The sequence below is a fragment of the Stegastes partitus genome, unplaced genomic scaffold (genome assembly GCF_000690725.1).
Source record: "Stegastes partitus isolate 25-593 unplaced genomic scaffold, Stegastes_partitus-1.0.2 Scaffold620, whole genome shotgun sequence".
NCBI classification, from domain to species: domain Eukaryota; kingdom Metazoa; phylum Chordata; class Actinopteri; family Pomacentridae; genus Stegastes; species Stegastes partitus.
Window position 1 is genome coordinate 254,098 of NW_007578351.1, and position 21,454 is coordinate 275,551.

The 21,454-nt window shown below is 43.8% G+C and overlaps 2 protein-coding genes across 5 annotated transcripts in view; both read left to right on the top strand.

Moving 5' to 3' along the window:
* LOC103362975 (transmembrane and coiled-coil domains protein 1) overlaps positions 1 to 13,738 on the top strand; it is a 48,355-nt gene extending 34,617 nt beyond the window's left edge. For 3 of the 4 annotated variants that reach the window (XM_008289532.1, XM_008289531.1, XM_008289534.1), the window contains 4 exons: positions 5,125 to 5,382; positions 5,911 to 6,602; positions 8,185 to 8,320; positions 11,448 to 13,738. In XM_008289532.1, the coding sequence (XP_008287754.1) occupies positions 5,125 to 5,382; positions 5,911 to 6,602; positions 8,185 to 8,320; positions 11,448 to 11,762 (1,401 nt within the window). In that variant the 3' untranslated portion in view covers positions 11,763 to 13,738. Of the gene's footprint in view, positions 1 to 3,831; positions 3,948 to 5,124; positions 5,383 to 5,910; positions 6,603 to 8,184; positions 8,321 to 11,447 lie in introns of those variants that run through there. The other variant, XM_008289533.1, reaches the window with a different exon arrangement.
* Positions 13,739 to 15,313: 1,575 nt separating this feature from the next.
* plxnd1 (plexin D1) overlaps positions 15,314 to 21,454 on the top strand; it is a 76,963-nt gene continuing 70,822 nt past the window's right edge. Inside the window, exons 1-2 of the mRNA XM_008289535.1 lie at positions 15,314 to 16,957; positions 18,783 to 18,959. Of these exons, the coding sequence (XP_008287757.1) occupies positions 15,746 to 16,957; positions 18,783 to 18,959 (1,389 nt within the window). The 5' untranslated portion in view covers positions 15,314 to 15,745. The remainder of the gene's footprint in view (positions 16,958 to 18,782; positions 18,960 to 21,454) is intronic.

The window sequence follows — 21,454 nt, forward strand, 5'->3', positions numbered from 1 at the left end:
CACTATGCCTCAGCAGGAATGCGAGGCATAACAACTAACAAGGTACTGTACTTTTGCACTCAGACATACAAATAGAAAAAAAAACTTGACCTTGGTAAAAATAACTTGGTGTTTCAGATCAAAATGTTTATATCCAAAACAATCACCGCATAGCTCAGTGCTGGGGTTTATGGTGGTCATGTTTATGCTAAATACTGTTTTCAGACCATTATATAAGCTATACCTCTAAGACATAACAAATGTTGCGATCATTTTGTTTCATTCTGAAACGTGTTGTAAAAACCCATACATCTTTAACAACAAGCTACTGTCAAGGGTGGAAGTGGGGTTCAAATTCCACTCGCCCTGACCTGGTCAGAGTGTAGATATCATCAGTGTGTGACAAGAAAGTTAGACTGTCTGTTTCCATTCCTTGTCCATCGAGACATCTCACCTGAGCCATCTGACTTAACAACAAACATATTAAACAGGACTTAGAGGACGAGAGAGCAGAAGATGGTAAATATGAAGTTATTTAGTACAAAGAAAACAGAACTACAACAGTTTTTTTGAACCTAAAAAAGGGTCTTTTCCCAGCACGAGTCCATTTTTTCTGTTCTGTGACCTACATTGAACAGACAGGAATTTGGGGCATGTGTTGCTGAGAGAGATTGAGATGGGGCAGTACAAGATGTTACATGTATCTAATATATGGGTGATGCATATCCAACAACATTAGCCCTGTAATGCTTTCTAAATGCCCGCCTGTGTGAGATGTATTTCTAAGGTCTGAGTGATCAGGTCTAGCTGGGCTTTTCCCAGGCGTCTGGTCGATCCAAGGTAAGTCAGAATTACCCTTTCATGGCTCTAAACAGCTTTACTTGGATCAGAAGCGGTTACACAAATGGGCCTACTAGCAGGCAGACCCAGTTTGAGACATAGTTTGAAAGAGAAAAGTCTCCTGTGTGCAAACAGCTGTAGGGCAGAGGACAGGTCCATGCAGACCTTTGTCTTTCTGTCTTCCTGATAAAGTCTAATCAGGGTGCCATCAGATAGCCCCTCTCCCCCAATTACAAACACACACATACCCTCATTAGGCTGCACAGACTCCAGTGATGCAGTCCCTGTCACTTCTTGCCTCAGTGGCTCAGCACATCAACATGTTTGGCTATGTTAACCCAGGGAAATTAGTCTAATCCTTCAGCTCACAATCTTTAATTACATGCATGATTAGTCACAGAAAAGCTCAACCATTTAGAGATGACACTGATCATGCAGATGACAATTTTTTCAACTGCAACTCTTCGTCTGTTTCAAAAAGCTGGGGGATGAAGCATTGCTTTACTATGTCTGGTATTGTGACAGTATCATGACTCAGTTAATGGTAACATCACAACTGTGCAGGGAGCAGCCATGGAGAACACATGAACTGCATGTAGAGCTGTAAAAGTCAGGGTTCACCCTTGGAAACCAGCCGACAAACCAGCTGTTGGTGGTGCCTTTGCTTATGTAACTGAAGAAATCTGGCAACAGTGCATTTTTTGATCAATAAAAGGAAGCTGATTTGGTGCCAGTCTGTGCAGGTCACTAGGCCTTCTTATCAGAGTATCTAAAACCTCTATCTGTGCTTTGTTACATGGTATTCCAGTTCAAAGAGTGCAGCTAACTTGTCCTTTGCCCTCTTTATCTTTAGTAGGTGGGCTTGTATTTGATTATACAAATAAGTACGTCATCTGTAAGACAAGAGAAAAATGGATTGTATTCACATTTACTCCATTAAGTTCTCAGATAGATGAAGTGATCACTCCATTCATACTTACCGTCAAAGCTATTAATATTGTTTGTTTATAGCCAAGAGCAGACCAGGTGCTGCTCTGAAACGTCACCTCCAAGCCCTCTCTGTGCTTGCCTGGCGGGCTATTCTTGTTCCCTGATTCATTTGATCGCCTTGGCTGCCTGTCAAGAGGCTTTAATAATGATTAGGCTTACTGTACAAAACATTTGTTGGGTAAATTGACTCATGGATGTGTGTCTCTCTTTTTTCATGCTGCCAGTAATCAACCCAATGCAAAACCACTTGATTTTTAAAACAAATCACCTTAAAAGGTTGAAATGAATTGCTTCCCGGTGGTTTTAGCCAGTCGACTACTCAGAGGAATGTGCCCTTGGATAACTGTGTATGTGCATGTGTGTGTGCGTGCATGTGTGTGTATGTAATGGGATGTTCAACTGGTTTTTCTTGCCCACAAATGCTCCTCTCTGTCGGCTGGCAGAGTGGCAGACAGAGTGACTCGGAGTTGATACAGTCTCACATTGCAGCCCAGATTCCCAGTCTGCCCCGCAGCCTCACCATTAAAGAATTTCACTTTAAATGGTAACTAGTAATTGTTACCTTTTCTGTAATCATTTAACACATTATTTACAATATGTTGTAAATATATTGTTCAAAAACACTCAGTCTGTAAAACTGATAAACGTGCTTCTGGATTGTTTGTTTTTGTCAGGCTGCGTGGTTTAATGTTTCTTACATGTTGCTTATTCATTTGTTGGCAGATGAGATTAATTATTAATGATATTTCCTGGTTGTAGCTTTTGTGTGTTGACACCCTGTGATAAAAGAGGTTTTCAGATCCTCCCCCTGAAAGTAGAAGTTAATGCAGTAAAAAGAGTAAACACTCAATTACAAGCAAATTTTCCGCATTCCGTCACTCAGGTAAAAGTTTGTAATATGGTCAAGAAAATGCACTGAAAGTTTAAAAAGTGAGAGTACTTAAATTCAGAAAATTAGTTTAGAGTAGATTTTTTTAACAAAGCAGAATTTACATTCATGAGTCTGTCGCTTTAGAGGTAATTCAAACCATTTTGTTAGATGATCACACTTTTGACTGTAAAATCTAAAAAGTTGTTGTCAAATAAGTATAGTACAGTGTATTTCCTTCCATTAAATGAAACCGTATTGGAGTAAAACTGAAATGTAGTCTGCACTGGGAATACTGAGTGTACCTAAGATTTACACTTAAGTACAGCACTTGAATAATTTCCAGCTTTTTAGTTACAAGTACACTGCACTTAAAGTGTATTGAAAGCTACTGAGAACCCAGTTGGATTCCTTAACTCCTGTTTTTTTTTTAAATATTATGATTTATAGTATTATAATTATGTCAAAGTCAAATTTATTTATAGAGCACATTTAAAACAACAGGAGTTAAGCAAAAGTGCTGTACAGTTAAAATAACAGGGCATAAATCCCAATAAGACACAATACCAAAAAGAGAAATCTGAATAAAAGTAAGAATATACTGAGAAAAAAAAAACCACAACACAGTAACACAGTAAGAGATAAAGTCAGGGTGTCATTTCTGTTATTCTACACAGAGGACATTTTTGAATTCTCTCTACTTCTAGTCATAGTTGTGCAGTTTCCATTAGGCAGCAGGACAGTTCAAATTGATCCTACCATGATTAAAAATGTAACAGGAGCAAAAAAAAAGAGGAAGAAAGCGGGTGTAGGGGGTTAAATAAGCTGATTTTAATAGTGATTTAAATTGCAAGTGTAGCCTGGTAATGTCTGGAATAAATGATTGTAAAAAAAAATGAATTAAGTCTGTAGTTCCTCATACAGTAAAAGGCTCGTGTGTCTGTGTGAGGCTGATTGACTGCAGCGTGCCGTGCAGCTGACGGGATGATGTCATGCCTCAGCTCTGAGAAGTGAGGGCGGGGGGAGAAAGGGGGAGGAGCTTCCCAGAGTTGACGGAGTTTCAGGTGCGCTTCAACTTTCACAACAACCCGAGTAAGTAGGAGCGACAGGAGTGTCCAAGAAATCAGCGCGGGGCTTTTATTTACTTTTTTCTTTCTCTTTTTTAAACAAACTTTAACAAAAGTGTTCGGACAGATGAAAATACACAGCTCGCCTTTACTGTGGGATAAAAATGCACTGGGAACAGTTTCTCCGTTTGACGAATGGAAAGGTGAGCGCACACTTTTTACGCACGTTTTGGTCGCCTTTGTGGCAGAAGATTAGTTATTAGAGACAGCTCTTTTTTCTATTAGAAGATTCTGTGCCTTTACTCATTAGGGATACAGAGACATCTCATTAGGACCTTTAGTTTCTCCCGGATGCGTTGCGGTTTGTTGTGTTGACTGTGGTGTCTGTCATCAATTAGTCATACAGCTCAGAATGCAGGTGAGCCTAAGGTGCTTTTGTTTTTACCTCGTATGGTGTGGCAGTAGTGGTGGTGTGAGTGGTGAATAACCACTCTCGTCCTCTGCTGTGCCTTTTTTTTTGTTTGTTTGAGAGTGTTGAGCTCTGATCCCCCATTGTATTACTGTGAGGTTCAGCTGCTTATTTTCTGTGCATGCTAAAAGATGAGGAGAATATTTTCATCACAATCCCTCCCTAAAGCATGCCAGTGTTCAGTGTGTACTTCCCCCGAGGTGTGTGAGGAAATGAATCACATCGGCCACCTGCGAATGAAGGTGTGAAGGGTTCATCATCGTCTCGGGTTGAGTTTATCTGTTTTTAGAAAAACGCAATAAAACCCCAATTCAGATGGTGTCTAGGATTTTGATGCAGAGAATCAGGTCAGTGTCTGAAAAAGCAAAACAGACAAATATTCTTAATCTGTGAAACGGTTGTAAACCAAAAACCTAATATCCTGTCAGTCTTGTCCTATATTGTCTCTCCATGAACAAAAAAAACCCACAGAGATTTTGCTGATACTTTTCCCCTTTTAAGCAAAGAAAAATAGGTTTGCAGACAACTTTAGATTCACACCTGGATGTATTGAGATTTGTGTTGTGCTGAAAATGATGAAAATCTTTTTTTTTTTATCTTCCACTTTTGTTTCCTTGTAAAACACTGTGTGAAAAATGAATACTTTGTGTCTTCCTCTTAAGAGAAACTGACCGCTAGTGGCCTTTTCAGCTGACTCAATATGACTTCTTTCCAAACAACTGGCTACTAAAATGCAGAAGCCTCTTTTTTTAACATGTCAGCAAAATGACGAACGATCTCACAATATGCAACTCACACTTTTTCTTCCCTGTCTTCCTCCCGGTTTTTGTCCTCTTAATTCCCTCATTTCCTCCTCTTACCCTTTACCCTCTTCTATCTCCCTCTCTACGTTTTCCATCTCCTCGCCTCAGATTGACCGGCTGGAGGTGAGCGGGCTGGGCCAAACTCCCCTGGCTGTTTCTTGTGGGGCGGACGGTTCGTTTCCAGGGGGTGAGGATGGCACGCCAGACCCTCAGCGCACGAAGCAGGCTATCGCTCAGCTGCAGCAGAAAATCCTCAAGCTTACAGAGCAGATTAAGATTGAACAGACAGCCAGGGATGACAACGTTGCAGAGTACCTCAAACTGGCCAATAATGCCGACAAACAGCAAAGCACACGCATTAAACAGGTAAGCGTTTCTTGTCTGTTTGTGTCTGCAATTCTTTTGTCTCTCCCCTTTACCCTCACCCCAACCAGTCCGGGCAGATGGCCGCCCTCCTTGAGCCTGGATCTGCTGGAGGTTTCTTCTTGTTAAAAAGAAGATTTTGTATTCCACATTCACCAAAATGCTTGCTCAGAGAAAATGTTTCAGAGTTGTCAGGTTTCACTCTATAATATAATACTGTAAGGTCTGACCTTACTCTGTAAAGTGCCCTAAGAGGATTTTTGTTGTGAATTTGCACTATTTAAAACAAAACAAAAGAAAAACAATGAATTGTTATTGTCTGTGTAACTTCCAGTATGTATTTTTAGTTACACATTAAATCTGGGCGGCTAATTGGCTTGGGTTGATAAACAGACCAGTTAAACCTGTTTGATCAGTTTGTTTGTCCCTAGAGGTAGGGAGGAAGCTTACGAAATATATTAAAGTGGAATTGCTAATTGCAGTGTAATGTGCATTGCATTTGCTAAATAAAACCTGTTTTTTGGATGTCAGGTTTTTGAAAAAAAGAACCAGAAGTCGGCACAGACCATCCAGCAGCTGCAGAGGAAACTGGAGCACTACCATCGGAAGCTGAGGGAAGTGGAGCACAACGGTATCCCACGCCAGCCGAAAGATGTTCTGCGTGACATGCAGCAGGGCCTGAAGGATGTTGGGGCTAAAGTCACAGGCTTCAGTGAAGGCGTGGTGGACAGCGTCAAGGGAGGCCTCTCCAGCTTCTCACAGGCCACCCACTCAGCTGCCGGTGCTGTCGTCTCCAAACCGCGGGAGATTGCCTCACTCATTCGAAACAAATTTGGCAGCGCTGACAACATCCCCTCACTCAAAGACTCTCTGGACGACCCCTCAGTGGAAGAAGGTGTTACAGTTGCTGGCGGACGTTCTCTGGGCAGTGCTGGACATCACCTCCAGTCCAGTCCCAAATATGGTAGTGAGGATGACTGCTCTAGTGCTACGTCAGGCTCAGCAGGGGCCAACAGCACCACAGGGGCTCCTGGGGGTCCCCCCAGTTCCAAGGGCAACACATTGGAGAGGAGCCAGAGCTCCGGCCTGGACATGCTGCTGCAGGAAGTGGCAGAGTTGAGGGAGGGCCAGGCAAGGCTAGAAGAGAGCTTGGACAGCTTGAAGAGCCACTATCAGAGAGACTACACAGTCATTATGCAAGCGCTGCAGGAGGAACGCTTCAGGTACAGAGAGAAGACAACGTACGAGAATGTGTGCATCATGCATTCCTGAAACGTTTCAAGTGATCACAAGAATTCCCCTAAAATTTTAGCATTGTGTAATCAAGAGGAACTGCTGTATTTAGAAAGATATTTCCAAGCACATACTGATCAGTTGATTATTGTGCCATGTGGTGATGTGTTATGGTGGGCAACATTCGCCCTGCTTGTTGCTATAGACAGCACTCTTATCAAAGCGAGCACACAGATAAAAGCAAAACCTTGACCTGCAGTTAATCTATATTGACATAGACAGCTTACATTAAGTGCCTCTCATTATCAAAGCATATTGCCATTGCCACGGGCATTTTAAAGATTTATGTTCTTGTTACTTTCTTTTTTTTTTACTGCTTCTTTGGAAAGAATGTAAGCGTACTTGTTGTGAGGCAGCATTTGGTATTTAAACTGGGAGCTCCTCAAAAGTAACAGACACACCTGTGGAGTTCTCAAGTGTCTTCTATGTACTAAGATGATCAGTGTTGTTTCAGTGCTTGTTCCAGCTCTGCATATACTCAAGCCTTAAAACACACACTGACAGAATGTTCTGACAAGAGAGCACAAAGATTAAGGGAAGGCACAATGAGCAGCTTACATAGTTAAGGAAACATGAGCATTTTTCTTCCTAAAATGTTCAGAGCAGTCTGTGTTTGTCCTGTGAGACCAAAAAAATTTCCAACAGAGAAGAATGACCACTAAGTGGCCGTTTTAAGTCTGCCCACAGGGGACTAATAAGCCAATCTTGTGTTTCTAAATAGCTCCTCATAACTGATTCCATCTTTAGCCCAACCAGTGAGGGCTGCTGATAATGATTATTTTCATTGTTGATAAATGTAAAGTTGAAGCAATCAACTAATCATCAGAAAATAGTCTGACACAATTTAGTTAATTAAATAGCTGTTTAAGTAATTTTCTTCAGTTTTCCTAGTCCTCTATAATGGTAAAGTTACAATCTTTAGGTCATGAATTCAGGATTATTTTTTCTATTCCCCTTTTTTCTGATATCAAACAATCAGATAACAAGGGAATAGTCTGCGGTTATTTTTTTTTTTAATCACTAGAAGATTTCTAAAGACATTTTAAAACCAAGCAAAGTTTTTAGTTTTTTAAATCATGCGTCATCACTCTACATTATATACTGAGTGTTGTTTACTTTACCTACCTGTTAAATATTGTTGAAAGAAAAACAAACAGACAGCCATATACAGTAGCGGTCTCGTGTCTATTTTTGTACTATGTTGTGCATCCAATTGTATGTGCCTGCCAAAATACACAGCAGTATAGATCCCTCTCCTCTGGCTGGCTATGTCCCATTGGCCAGTCTCATACGGCTGACTCTCTGTGATTGGCTGGTTGGATCAGCAGATGAGTAAGCATATCCTAATCTTGTCAGAGCCAGTCATCAGTCCAGTCAGGTGCCATGTGGTTAGATGCCTTCAGGGTCTGTTTCTACTAATTCCTGCATGTGTTTCTTTGTCTAAGCTAATTATGACACAGACTCACGTGTGTGTGTGGTGTGTGTGTGTGTCTTCTTTATTCGTGTATTTAGGTGTGAACGTCTGGAGGAACAGCTGAATGACCTGACAGAACTTCACCAGAATGAGATCCTCAACCTCAAACAGGAGCTGGCCAGCATGGAGGAGAAGATTGCATACCAGTCTTATGAGAGAGCCAGAGACATCCAGGTTCGTCTGTTGGGCTAACGTCCACAAGCACACTGCCCCTGTTCGAAATAAATTAGGTCAACAACAAACAAGTCTGATAGAATTACATTCCACAAGATATGTAAATGGATTTCATTTTAATTTTGATTCCCAGCTTTGGACGATAAGGAACTTTAGAGGATAAAGCGGAGTACTAATAGCTGGTCCTGACTCCCACTGTAAAATGAAATGAAAAATACTTTATCTTTATTTAAATACTGCATTACACATTTATATGGATGTAACAGTGCACTATCCAAAATTCTGCATTTGCTCATACTGATAGTCTGGCCAAGCCAATTTTCTTTTTTTTTGCCCAGTGTCACAGATTTGGATGCCTAACAATATAGCATGGGCTGCAAGGTGGTGCAGTTTGTAGCACTGTTGCCTGGTTTGCATCCCAGTGGGGACACCAGGATCTTTCTGTGTGGAGTTTGCATGTTCTCCCCGTGCGGCAAGGGTTCTGTTCGGGTTGTCCGGCTTCCTCCCACACAGTCCAAAAACATGTTGAGGTGACTCTGAATTGTCCGTAGATGTGAATGTGAGTGTGCTTGATTGTCTGTCTCTAAGTGTAGCCCTGCGATGGACTGGCGACCTATCCAGGGTGTCCCCTGCCTTCGCCCTGAGTCAGCTGGGATGGGCTCCAGCCCCCTCACAACCCTAGTGAGGATTAAGCGGTGTATAGATAATGGATGGATGGATGGACAATACAGCATTCAGCACCTTTATGACTGACATGATGAAAAAAAATCTCCCTCAGAAAATTAAAGATGGGCAAATGTGGAAAAGGTGTCATCTGAACAAAAAAGACCATCCATCCATCCATCCGCCCTTTATCTACACGCCGCTTTATCCTCACTAGGGTCGTGGGGGGCTGGAGCCTATCCCAGCTGACTTAGGGCGAAGGCAGGGGACACCCTGGACAGGTCACCAGTCTATCACAGGGCTACACTTAGAGACAGACAACCAAGCACACTCACATTCACACCTACAGACATTTTAGAATCACCAATTAACCTCAACATGTTTTAGACTGTGGGAGAACCCGGAGAGAACCCATGCTGCACGGGGAGAACATGCAAACTCCACGCAGAAAGGTGCCCCCACCGGGAGCTGCGAGGCAACAGTGCTACCAACTATGCCACCTTGCAGCCCACAAAAAAGACCAAAATAACCAAATTTCAGTATGGAAAATTATAATGTCAAGGAAGAGCGAAAGACTAATTACATATAAAGAATTTGAATACATTTAATTTTTATATTATTACTATCTCCTTCCCCCCACTACCTCCACAAATTTGATGGCAATTCATTTTAATTTTACATTTAAAGATGAAAATAATCTGATCTTAGCAGGCAGTAAAGTAAATATATATATAATCTTTGAAATAATGTATTTTATTCAAACCCCAAGTACTATCATGACATTTTTTTCTTTTAATTTAATAAATATGTTGTAGTTTTTCAAAACTCTATTTTCCACAACAATGCTTCCCCCCCCCCCTCCTGTGTTGTCACTAATCCTCAATTCCTCTCTCGTCAGCCAGTCACATGCCCTGACCTCTTATCACACCTGCTAAGACGCTAGAACAGCAGTGTCAAAGTCACTCTCAGTTACTGTGATAATGGGAGTGTTAAATGACATTTCAGAATAAGCTGAGTTTTAATCATTTTTGGTCCTATCTGTTTAATTTTCTCCTAGTTGGAGTTCAACACTGAACCTTTAGACCTAAGACAGCCCTGTGTTGAAACAGTGGAAGTGCTTATGTTGGTGAGCAGGCCTGTCTGGCTTCCTGCTGTAAGCAGTAGTGAGCTAATGCGGGCTGGTCATTCTAGACGTCATGGTGTCAGTCTTAAAGTTAAACTGAAAGTTTGAGGTAGGCACACACCCTCCAACAGTCAAAAGCATTATCTCATTGGACATGTTGACTCTGTAAACAGGAAGATGAGTCCAGGGATCCAGTCTTCCCTTCAGGCTTTCTGTTTATTCAAAACAAAAGCATCTCCTTGTAAATGTCTCGTATTACTCCACTCCCCTTCTGTTGTCTTTGAAAGCTCAGACGTTGGTAGAAGTCCATAAAATATACACTAAGTGACTTTATTACAGGGGTGTCCAATCCTGGTCCTCGAGGGCCACAATCCTGCATGTTTTAGATGTTTCCCTCTTCCAACACACCTGATAGCGATAACTCAAAAACATCTTTTATGCAATATGACACAGGTATAATGCCATAAATCATTAAAAAGTTGGAATCAACATGAACAACATTTTTCCATGTGTCCCCATGTGTTACCAGTACTGTTAAAAAAGGGAATAAAAGGGAATCTATGTACTGTAGATATTCTATTACTTATATTTCTAAGTTATTTCCTTACTGAACAACTTTCAGTTCAGTCCAGTTCAGCTGAAAATTCCCAGAATTTTTGTCATGTGTCGGTCACAGCTGTGTAATGGCTTCAGGGTTGCACAGTGGAGCAAAGATTTTTTTTGTTCTTGGCTGAATGTGGTGCAAATGGTTTATTTATGGTGGATTTCAAGTGAAACATGAAGAATAAAGGCATTTTTATGAAATATTGTTTTTAAGCTTAGATTTGGTCACGTTTTCAAAGGAAGGGCACATTATAGATGAGCAGTTCAAGGACCATCAGAAAGTTGAGAATCTGGTGATTATTTGTGTTTTTGATATTTTTTTTAAAAGATGGAATGCCTTTCAAACCTGCTGGCAAATTTGGGGGTTCTGAGGTAAAAACAAACAAACAAACAAAAACAAACAATGCAACATTTTGACTTCAAGTTATATATATAATAGCAGGTAATGCTCAGTTTTGAGTAACACTCAGAGAGGTATTATTTTAGCTGTATGTTCATTATGGAAGTTGTAGTTCACATACAGTAAAAGGTGTTTCTAATGTTTTGCAGAGTCCTTTTTACAAACACCAGGGTAGAAAAATATTTTATACGTAAAAAACCTATTTAATATAGTGGAGGTCATTACAGTAAAGTGTTCACTGAGTGTATGGTATGCTGTGAGTTTAGTTCTTGTGGATGTTTGTATGGAGGAAGATTATGATTTTGCTGACTTTTTTTCTTCTGGGTGTCCTTTTACAGGAGGCTTTGGAGGCGTGTCAGACCAGGATCTCTAAGATGGAGCTCCAGCAGCAGCAACAGCAGGTCGTCCAGTTGGAGGGGCTGGAAAATGCCACGGCCCGGACCCTCCTGGGAAAACTTATCAATGTGCTGCTGGCCCTTATGGCTGTCCTTCTGGTCTTTGTCTCAACTGTGGCCAACTGTGTGGTACCCCTGATGAAGACACGCTCTCGCTCCCTCTCCACCCTCCTCCTCATCCTCCTCCTAGCCTTCTTGTGGAGAAACTGGGACGCTCTCTCGGGGTACACACACCGCGCTCTGCAGCCCCCAGGATGACCAGATTGAAACCAGCACGTGTTGCTTTGGGGACGCCAGACGATGTAACTTATAGCTGCAGTCATGCAGGGAGTTTGAAGAACGTGACCGCCATTGGGATGGCTGTGTGGCCGCGCGCTGAAAATTCAGCCGAGCTAATTCGGACACAGCCTGGATCAAGATGAAGAAGAGAGAAAACTTGAGAACATTCACATTTAGGAAGGACAAGACTGTTTACATTTTTGAAATGAACTATTGTGTTGTTATCCCTCACAAAATGCAACATTGTACTGTTTTTATCTTTAGACTTTAATCAATTATAATGTTATTTCTAATAATATTATTTTTATTTTCAATGTTATTTTATTCAGTACCATGTAGCATTACGCTCCTCTCATTCTACATGGTGGGGAGTTTAGTCAGGAAACTGAGCTGGTGAGTCGCTCCAAAGGCCCAGTCTAACTGTAGAGACATGCAAATGTGAGAATGTGGTTGATTGCCTTTAGGAAAAGAAGTCTGACCTCGCTGTGATTGGTAGATTTGAACCATGGCTGAAAACTTTACTGGGAGTTTCTCCTTTCTTGCTGTGATGAAATTTGTTGAAGGACTGACCATGACTTTGGAGCGTCATGATGACTAGAGACTTTGTGCTTCCTTACCATTTCTAATAGCGAAGATCACATGCTTTTAATTATTTTTTTTAAGTGAAAGACAGTTCTCAGTACGCAAGATTGTGAATGATGCATTAAGACTTAAATGGGGGAAGCTGTGACGGGCTGCTCACCATAGAAACGGCACATAAACACACAGAGAACATCTGGCTATTGTCAAGCATCCGCCATATTTGCAGCATGTATACAGTGCTGCATGTCGTCATTAGAAAAATTACATAGGAACCAGTTTTGCTTTTAAAAGCACGGGTCATTGTCCAAGTAAAATCAATTTGCAAGGATAATTGTCTCCCCTCCGCCATATTTGATGTGATCAGGTTGGGAGACCACTGGTGCTCATCCAGCTCTATCTCAGTTGGATCAGGAATGCTGCTGCTTCATATCTACAGTGCAAGTCGTCTCCACTGCCACGCCAGTCGAATGCACACTGCTTGTATGCGATATTACTAACACAGTCTCCTTGCGTATTATCTCTGTGGCCGTTCCTTTTTTTTTCTACAAGCACTCTATCTTAAGGTGTAATCACCCAGTGCCAAACCTTAGCTGACCTAGGGATGCCTGAGCACCCAAAAGCTGAGAGGACAGAAAGAGGATGTTACTCTGCAGATGTAACTTCTTCTCAGACGTGTCATGAATGTCTTGATGTTTCTTTTTAGGAAATGTACGTAATGCAAGCGTAAAGCTATTCACAATCTGAACGTGACCTTGACTCCAGATCCTCAGTTGTGTGTTTCAGCACCTTGCTTTATTGAGCACAGTGTTCCTTGGCTCTAGTCTTTCTCATATTCTTTCTTTCTCATCTAGTCAAGGACACTACAAGTTGACCTAGCACGTTGAATAGTCCACCCTGCATTTCATGCTGAGAAGCTGATTTCCTAACAGATAGCGCGATCATTTGAACTGTACAGCTGCACTTTAGCACACTGCTAGATAGCATATAGGTCAGGCTGAGGCTGAAGAAACCTTTGATAGAGACTTCAAAGGTTGTCACTCTGTAGACAGTCGCCCTCAGCGAGAAAAGAAGAGTTGACTCAGGTCAGGATCACTGTCATCCTTGTCTAAAGATAAAAAAAAACCCACTCAAGGGAATTTCTGCTCAAAATGTGAGTAAACTTGACTCTCCTCAAGTTGAACATGCAATTAAACTGGCTGTTATCAATCTGTTTCAGTTTTGCCATCAAGTGGACAAGTTGAGAGTGAGCTGACCTTTGACCTTAGCTTGTTTTTGCAGTAACACCTATGATGTAGGGTTGTGTGCTAAACCACTCCAGTGCCTTCCGATGTCCTTTTCTAAGTGTGGAATAAATAAAGTGCATTCCTGACTAACTCATGAGCCACCAGTATTTCTTAAAGCGGACACTGTGTTGTTGGCGGTGCCTGTACCTGTACCTGGAACAAAGGTTTTTTTTTTTTTTAGGCTGCTTGCAGAGGCCTCATGTAACCACGAGATGGCGATCTTTTACCTCGTAACCCTTGATGTTGCTCCAGTGTGTGTGAACGGCTGTGCTCAGTTTGTGTGAATGGTCTGCTGTAAGGGAGGAGGGGGTCCAAACACAAACAGGTCAGTCCTTATCAGGAAGGAAACAGGTTGGGGAGAAGGGCCCCTAACTGCCAAAAGTTAGAGTGGGCCACCAGGGATAATATTTTCATTAGAAACACAGGAGAGATCACGTCTGCCTCCACTTTATTCTACTTTCTTCTCTCTCACACACACATGTGCAGCTTGATTGAACGGTGTGTTTGATGGAGCAGCAGCCACACCTCTGTGGGGCGATGTGATGCTGATAGCTCTGCCCCACAGCGAGCTCCATCCCTGCAGGACCTCCTGAAGCCTCCTCGCTCCCTGTCGAGGATCGCGATTACGTGTGCGCGCGCAGTGCTGACACAGTTGGCGGCTGAGCCATTGTGTTGTACAGTTGTGTGTAGGGGGGGTCATTATGTTGCACTTTATCAGAGAGCTTCCCTCCTTTTCTACACTGCCACATTTGATGCGCATGGCTGTGCGCCAAGGTAAACACGGGCCGCACTTATCTGCCTTTACTGAAAGCTGCAAGTGGTGATGGGGAGGGATGGAGGGGTGAGGGTGGAGGGGAGCGGCGAGAGGAGAGAGCGAGTTTGTCCCCAGAGGAGTCCACAGTAAATAGGCACAAGCGATTGCACACGATTTAGCATCAACTTTAATTATTGCATGTATTCAGAGATAACACTTCTCGGGCTCGCCTGCAAACTGATTTATGCAGTGTCTGACACATTCCCGGTCGTTCCTCTACTAGGAATCATTCATTTCTATTCAGAGATGTGAGCATATGCACGCTCCATCCAGAAACAAAAAAGAAAAAAAATGCTAACCATATTCGTGCATTTTTGAGTGGGGGCGCATGTGTTGCGCTTGAATATTTATGAGGTAAAACGTGCAAGAAAGCTTTGTTGGATGGATGTGGATGTCAAACCCCGGAAAGGTGTGCTGATGTGCCCATCTGGTAGCACTTTCACGGTGCTTGCCGTGGCGTATGTGCCCAAAACGGAACCCTTTCGGCTCTGCAGAACTAATCTGAGAGCCGAGGGACTGTGGAGCACAGGAGGTGGGACGGTGACCCGGCATTAACCCCGAGATGAGCGGAACCACGCAGGGGTGGAGACTCATCAAGTGGCTCATCTTGAAAGGAACGGTGGACGGTCATTACAACTTCATGTGATCGGTTCACATTAAGTTAACGTATAGATTCGCTACTATTATAGACAGAGTGAGGGGGAAAACACATCAGGATCTGATAACTAAACAGCGATCAATCACAGCACAGTGGCCTGACAGCGCGCTTTGATGGGATGTGTCATTCCAGGGAGTCGGTGCCATTCTTCAGGGTTAATGAGTTAACGCCCCTTCCCCCAGTGAAGTCCAGTTTTACTTACACTTTCTAATTTATTAATCCTTTATTTATGAATCCATTTTTATACAAGCCGGACTAAAATGTGACTCCAAATAAGTTTGATCGCTGTTACGCAGACGTGATAGTGTCCAAAATTGCGCACGAACAAATCATCTGTAATTTGTCTCTATTTGGGTGTTTTTACTTTTAAATAATCTTTGACCTGGTATTGTGTCTCAGTGCGCCTCGGGAGAGAGGCTGCTGCTGCTGCACAGTGGGCAGAGAGGGACAGAGGAGGCTGCCTGAAAAGGAAGCACGACTCGCTTATCGCGTCATTCTGGGTTTAGGCGTTGAGCAGGAAACAGCCTTTCCTCTCGAATTGTCGCAGTAGGAACAAACACATAATTTTGTCTTTGCTCAATGCAACCCTCGGCACAGAACACGCGGAAGCCGGTCAGAAGGAAAAATGCCTCCTTCGATAGAGATAGCCGTTCTGCTTCTCGGCGTCCTGGCTTTGGAGACGCGCCGGAGTGCCAGCGCGCTGCACATCCAACAGGCATTCCCGTCTCCAAATCACACCAATAACTTCGTGGTGGACCCGGTGTCCAGAAAGGTGTACCTGGCCACCGTTAACTCCGTTTACCAGCTGAACGGGACCTTGAGCGTCGAGGTGGAGAAGAGGACCGGGCCGGTGGAGGACAACCTGTTGTGCCATGCGCCACAGCTGCCCCAGGCTCCGTGCGAGCATCCCAAATCCCTCACTGACAACTACAACAAGCTCCTGAAGCTGGACCGGGAGCAAGGGGTCGTGGTGGTGTGTGGATCGGTGTATCAGGGCTTCTGCGAGCTCCGGAAAATGGAGAATATTTCGGAGATAGCGGTCGAGTTCCCACCTCAGGGCGAGAAGACTGTTTTCCCCAGCATGCTCAACATCGCTGCCAATCACCCGAACGCGTCCACCGTCGGGCTCATCTTCAAGAGCCACGGGGGAAACACCCGGCTTCTCGTCGGGGCCACGTACACAGGGGCTGGAACCCAGTTTTTCCCCAAAAATCACAGCAAGGAGGACCTGCGTTTTGAGAACACCCCGGAGATCGCGATCCGCTCCTTGAACATCAAGGATTTATCCAGACTTTTCACCTATGACATTAACCCGTCAGAGGATAACGTGTTCAAGATCAAACAAGAGGTCAAAACCAAAAACAAACTCAACTTCGTGCACGCATTCATCCAGAAGACTTATTCTTATATTGCCTTCAACAATGACGCGAAAATGGGGCACAAGGAGAGCCAGCCCAACAGCATCCTCGCCAGGATTTGTCTGGATACCGAGAATCCCCGAAAATCCACAGGGCCGGAGAGCAGGAAGCTCACGGAATCCTACATCCAGATGCCTCTACAGTGCGGATTTAACGGGAACATTTACAACCGGCTGCTGTCCGTGTACCCCGCGGAGATCCAGTCGGAGGACGGGCAGAGTTCAGAGCCGTACCTGTTTGGAGTGTTTTCCAAGGCGGACAGAAAGTCTGCTCTGTGCGCTTTCAAGTTTGGAGACATCGAGGAGCAGATCCGACAAGGCCGCAGGAACTGCTCCAACTCACCCAGCAGCGATGTTCAGGTGCTGGACAGCGTTATCCAGGGCTCCGGGGCAGCCTGCATCCAGAAGGGAAACCTGGTGGTAAGAGCTTGTATGGTATTTTATTAAGAATTTAATTCCCAGTTTGTTTAGTTTACTTTGATTTTTTTTTTTTCTTATGTTGGCAAAAAGGTACGTTTTACCAAATGATATTCTGCCTTTAAAGTGTAATATAGCACAAAAGAAAATGTTTGTTTTCAAAGCAACAAACTAATAAGTGACATTAAGAACAGGGGAGCAGCTTCTAATGATCAATCTTATCAGCAGGTTCATTATTTTATTTTTTTCCATTTATTATCTTTGCATTATTTTGTGAACAGTATATATTTCTAAATAGATTCAAGCCTGGAGATGATGAAAATTGGAGTTTTTCCTCATAAACCAAAGTCAAATTCCTTGTATGCCCAAACACAGCAGAGTTTGTCCAATAAACCTGCTTCTGATTCATGAAACCTAAAGTCTCCTACAGTTGTTCAGACTGCAATAAGATTAACTCACTCATGACTGCTGCATCTCTCTGCCAGCTCCCATTTGTGCTTACAAGCAGTTATCCTCTTTAGCCCAGCGGCTCCTGACTCGGAGAGAAGATCTCCCATGTCAGGAGTAGAGGTCATGATAGCTGGAACGACCCTCCAGAGCCGCACTGGGGGTTATGGGAAGGGTGAGACTCCTCTCACATGCAACGACTCCCTGTCTTATCAAATATAAAGATGGGAAGGGGTCAATAGTTTATTGTTTTTCCCTTAAACTCCAGACATTTGATTTTTTTTTTTATTGAGCGTGTGCTACTAACTATAACCCAGCCACAAATTTACCACTAAGTTAGGAGATAAAGAGGTGCTTTGTTACAAACACACAGTCGGATATTATCAAGAGTTTATAGCTTGCCTTTAACTCACATGCCAAACTAAATATTTGCCCTTAAGGACACTTTAGCAACGCACACTATATTTGACCGCTGTATAGTTGCTGTCTGATAATAAAGACAAAGAGAGCTTCATAAGGAATGCAGGGAAATTTCAGCTTCTCATTGTGGTGCTTTTTGACTGACAGAGCTGAGGTCAAAGGCAGCAGTCCCGTGACCACTGTGCTGTCAGGTCAGAGAGCTGCCGTGCTCGCTGCCACTGCCTTGTTGGCTGTGGCCCCGGGGCTGCTCCTCCTGTGACCAGCTTTCTGAATACATCTCAGTTTGCCCCCCCAGGGCCTCCTGAGATAGACAACTGCACGGTTCAGTGTGATTCAGTGCTGATTTCACTTCTCTCGCTGTGATACAACCTATACACCGCACGCAGAATAAAGTTTTACATTCTTTAGTTTTACATTTACGTTGCTGTGGCGGCTGAAATGTGATCTTTTTTGTAGTCGACAGTTTGAAGACGAGCACTGAGGGAAAGCCAGACACTATTTATGATAAGAGAGACGAGGCCGCGAGCAGAAGGGCCCGTGGGAAACGACTCTACAAATATCCACTGTGCTTAATTCTTTTTTCTTTTTTCTTTCTTTCTTTTTTTTTTGCCTCTGCGTGCTCTAAAATATTCAGAGAATTCCCAATAGATCCTGGTGCTCATCCGTGCGTGGCACTAATGTTTTATCATTGCCCACCGAGGATTTGACAAAAGCAAAGTCTTATGAGTGTTGAAGACCCTTGTAAGCCCTTTTCAAGTATTCACTGAGATGTCTAAAAAGTGATTTAGAAGAATGAGCAGCACCAATGTGATAGCTACTATCAGCTCTTGTTTTCTACGACACTTTCATCTCACAGCGCTGCCTTTGTGCTCTGCTCCCTCCTGTCTTCTAATCTGTACGGCGTTCTTCCATATGAAAGCTGATGAGAATTGATCTCTCTCTCATTTTGTCTGCGTTGCAGCTGCAGCCCGAGCAGCTGGACTGCGGTGCGGCCCACCTGCAGCACCCTCTGGCTTTACGGAGGTCCCTGAGGGCCACTCCTCTGACTGAATACCCAGGCCTTACTTCAGTCTCTGTGGACAATGTACACAACCACACTGTGGTTTTTCTAGGAACCAGTAATGGACGACTTCGTAAGGTGAGACACACATAAACGCATGCACACACACACACACTCTCAGTCCTTGTACAGTGATTGAGACTGAAACTTGTTTAACCTAACATAACCTCAGGTCTTAACAAAGCTGCAGCACGAAATGGTCACCGCTGAATGGAGATAATATTTTTCATGTGATCGAGCCCTGAAGCTTGGAAAGGCTATAACAGTAACGGTGACGTAGTGCTGCTCTGATGTGGCTGCTGAGTTTTTCAATAAACCAAACATAGGTGTGTGATGAAACACTTAGAGCGGCCCTAGAACAAGCAGGAATGTCTGCTTTCATCTTGTAGGTTCTCAGCATTGTCGTCGCCCCCCCCCCACACACACACCCACAACCAGCCCCCCTCGCTCCAATCATCCATGACCCATCCTAGACCTTAAGTAGTCCTAATCATGTGCTTTAATGTGCCTCAGACCTGGTTATTGTCTGAGAGATCACCAGAAAGCCGTTTAACAAGAGCGGCTGACGGCATATGACTCAGCACTGCCATGTGTTGGTCTACAAACTCGGCTTTTAAACATCTGCAGAAGGTCCAGCTTGTGAAAAACCTTTCCTGCCTAATTAACGGCATTCCTTAATTCTGTCTCAGCCACATTCCTGGTCACCCCTGACTGAGCTTGCTAAGTGGCAGATCTGCCTGCAAGCGCAACAAGCTGCTCCTCAGCTGTCTCTGGAAACAACATAATATGACTCCTAACCTATTGTTTCGCATTAGCCTGGTACCTTTTTACGACATTAGAACCATTCTGCTGCAGGCTGCTTGGTTTTGGTCCTGCTACAAGAGCTCCTTGTTTGCCTCCCCAGATGTAGGCGCTGCTTCAGCCCCAGCTGAGCCTGCAATAATTGGTTTTTGGATGGTTTACACCGGATGCACCACGTTGGTGGAGATGGTGTAAGCAGTGGCGGCGTGTATGAGTGTGTTTGTGTATGTCTGTTTGCTTGATTGCAGGTTTGACTGTGTTTTTAGGTGTTTGACTTTGTCTCTAGGCCAGTGCGAGTGGTTTAGTGATTTCATGTGTTTACTCAGATGAATGGGTACCCTGCGATTATGTGCTATATGTGAGTGTGTGTGTGTGTGTGTGTGTCAACCTTGTTATATAGGGAGTGTAGTATTTCTGCGACCTTGGGCAACAGCATGCTTTGTGCTTTTTTAGCTTTATGTGCCTTTCATTGTTTGTCTGTGTATCTGTGTGTGTGGCAACGTCTCTGTGTGCGTGTGTGTGTGTGTGTGTGTGGGACTGTGTTTCTACGTGTGTGTGCCCTGAGGATAGAGCTGTTACAGAGGTTAATGGTGCTGTTAGTGTGTGTAATGTGATTCTGACTGTGAGTTTGGCTCAGACTAAACACAGGGGAACAGTGGTTCAGATTAAGTTAGGCCTCTTTTACTGTCTTTGAGAGCCCTCACTGAAGTAATTTGTAATTACATGCATTTTTTAATGAAGTCTCTCCCTCCCCATTACGGCAGACTTCCATTTTCTGCCTCTCGCAGTGTCCGCCTTTATCTCCCCTCACTCTCGTCCAATTTTACTCCCCCAGTGAGTCCACCCTTCCACTTCTCAGTTCACTGCCTCACCGTCCCCTCTCTCTGGCTTTTTTTTTTTTTTTTACTCTACTATAAAAGCCCTCTTTGATTCATTTTGCAAACAAACAGACTTTATCTCTTTCTTGTTCTGTCTCTCCTGCCCCACCTCCATCCATCTGTATTCTCTCTCCTTCACACACAGGTACACAACTGCACAAGTGCGCGCACACACATAGAAAGAGAATGAGCACAGCAGCTGAGCACTCCCTGGTTGAATAGGGTCTTTCATCTGTTCGGAGATAGACAGAGAATGGACTCGGAGAGACCTGCCAGTACAGCAGGTGTTTTGTTGGCTGACCTGGTGGCGTACTGTGCCACGGCTCTCCTCACTACTCCACCCCTTTGCTCCCCGTCCAGGTGTGTGGGCTGCTGTTTACTCGCTGCTCGCTGTGTCACTCTGCGTATGTGTTTGTAGTCACTGGGGTGTGGGGTGAAGACATAGCACAGCTGCTTGCTATCACCAAGGCAGGAGAGCCTCTGCAGAGGGGTGGGTGGTGTTGTAAAAAAAAAAACGACAGTGATATTTGGAGGCTGAGATAATGCCTTTCATCGCAGGTTAAGCCAATGGTTTACTAAGCTTCTGTCTGCTCCGGTTTAACATTAACCAGCGCATCTCAGTGGGTGGGGATGGCTCAGTGTGTGCGTCTGTGCGTGTTTGTGTGTTCAGCGGATGGAGAAGTGACACAGCTCGAGCTTGTCACCAGATGCCGGTCAGTTTGCCAGTTCCTCAGGATGGCAGGATGTCGCCGCTGAAGGGAGACCCGACAAATCGCAGAAATAAGAGCTTTCACTGTCTGCGTGACAGGAAGTCTCACTCAGCACAGTTTGTTTTTTCTGCACGGCTCTGTGTGTGCGTATGTGTGTGCGTACGTGAGAACATGTCACCCATTT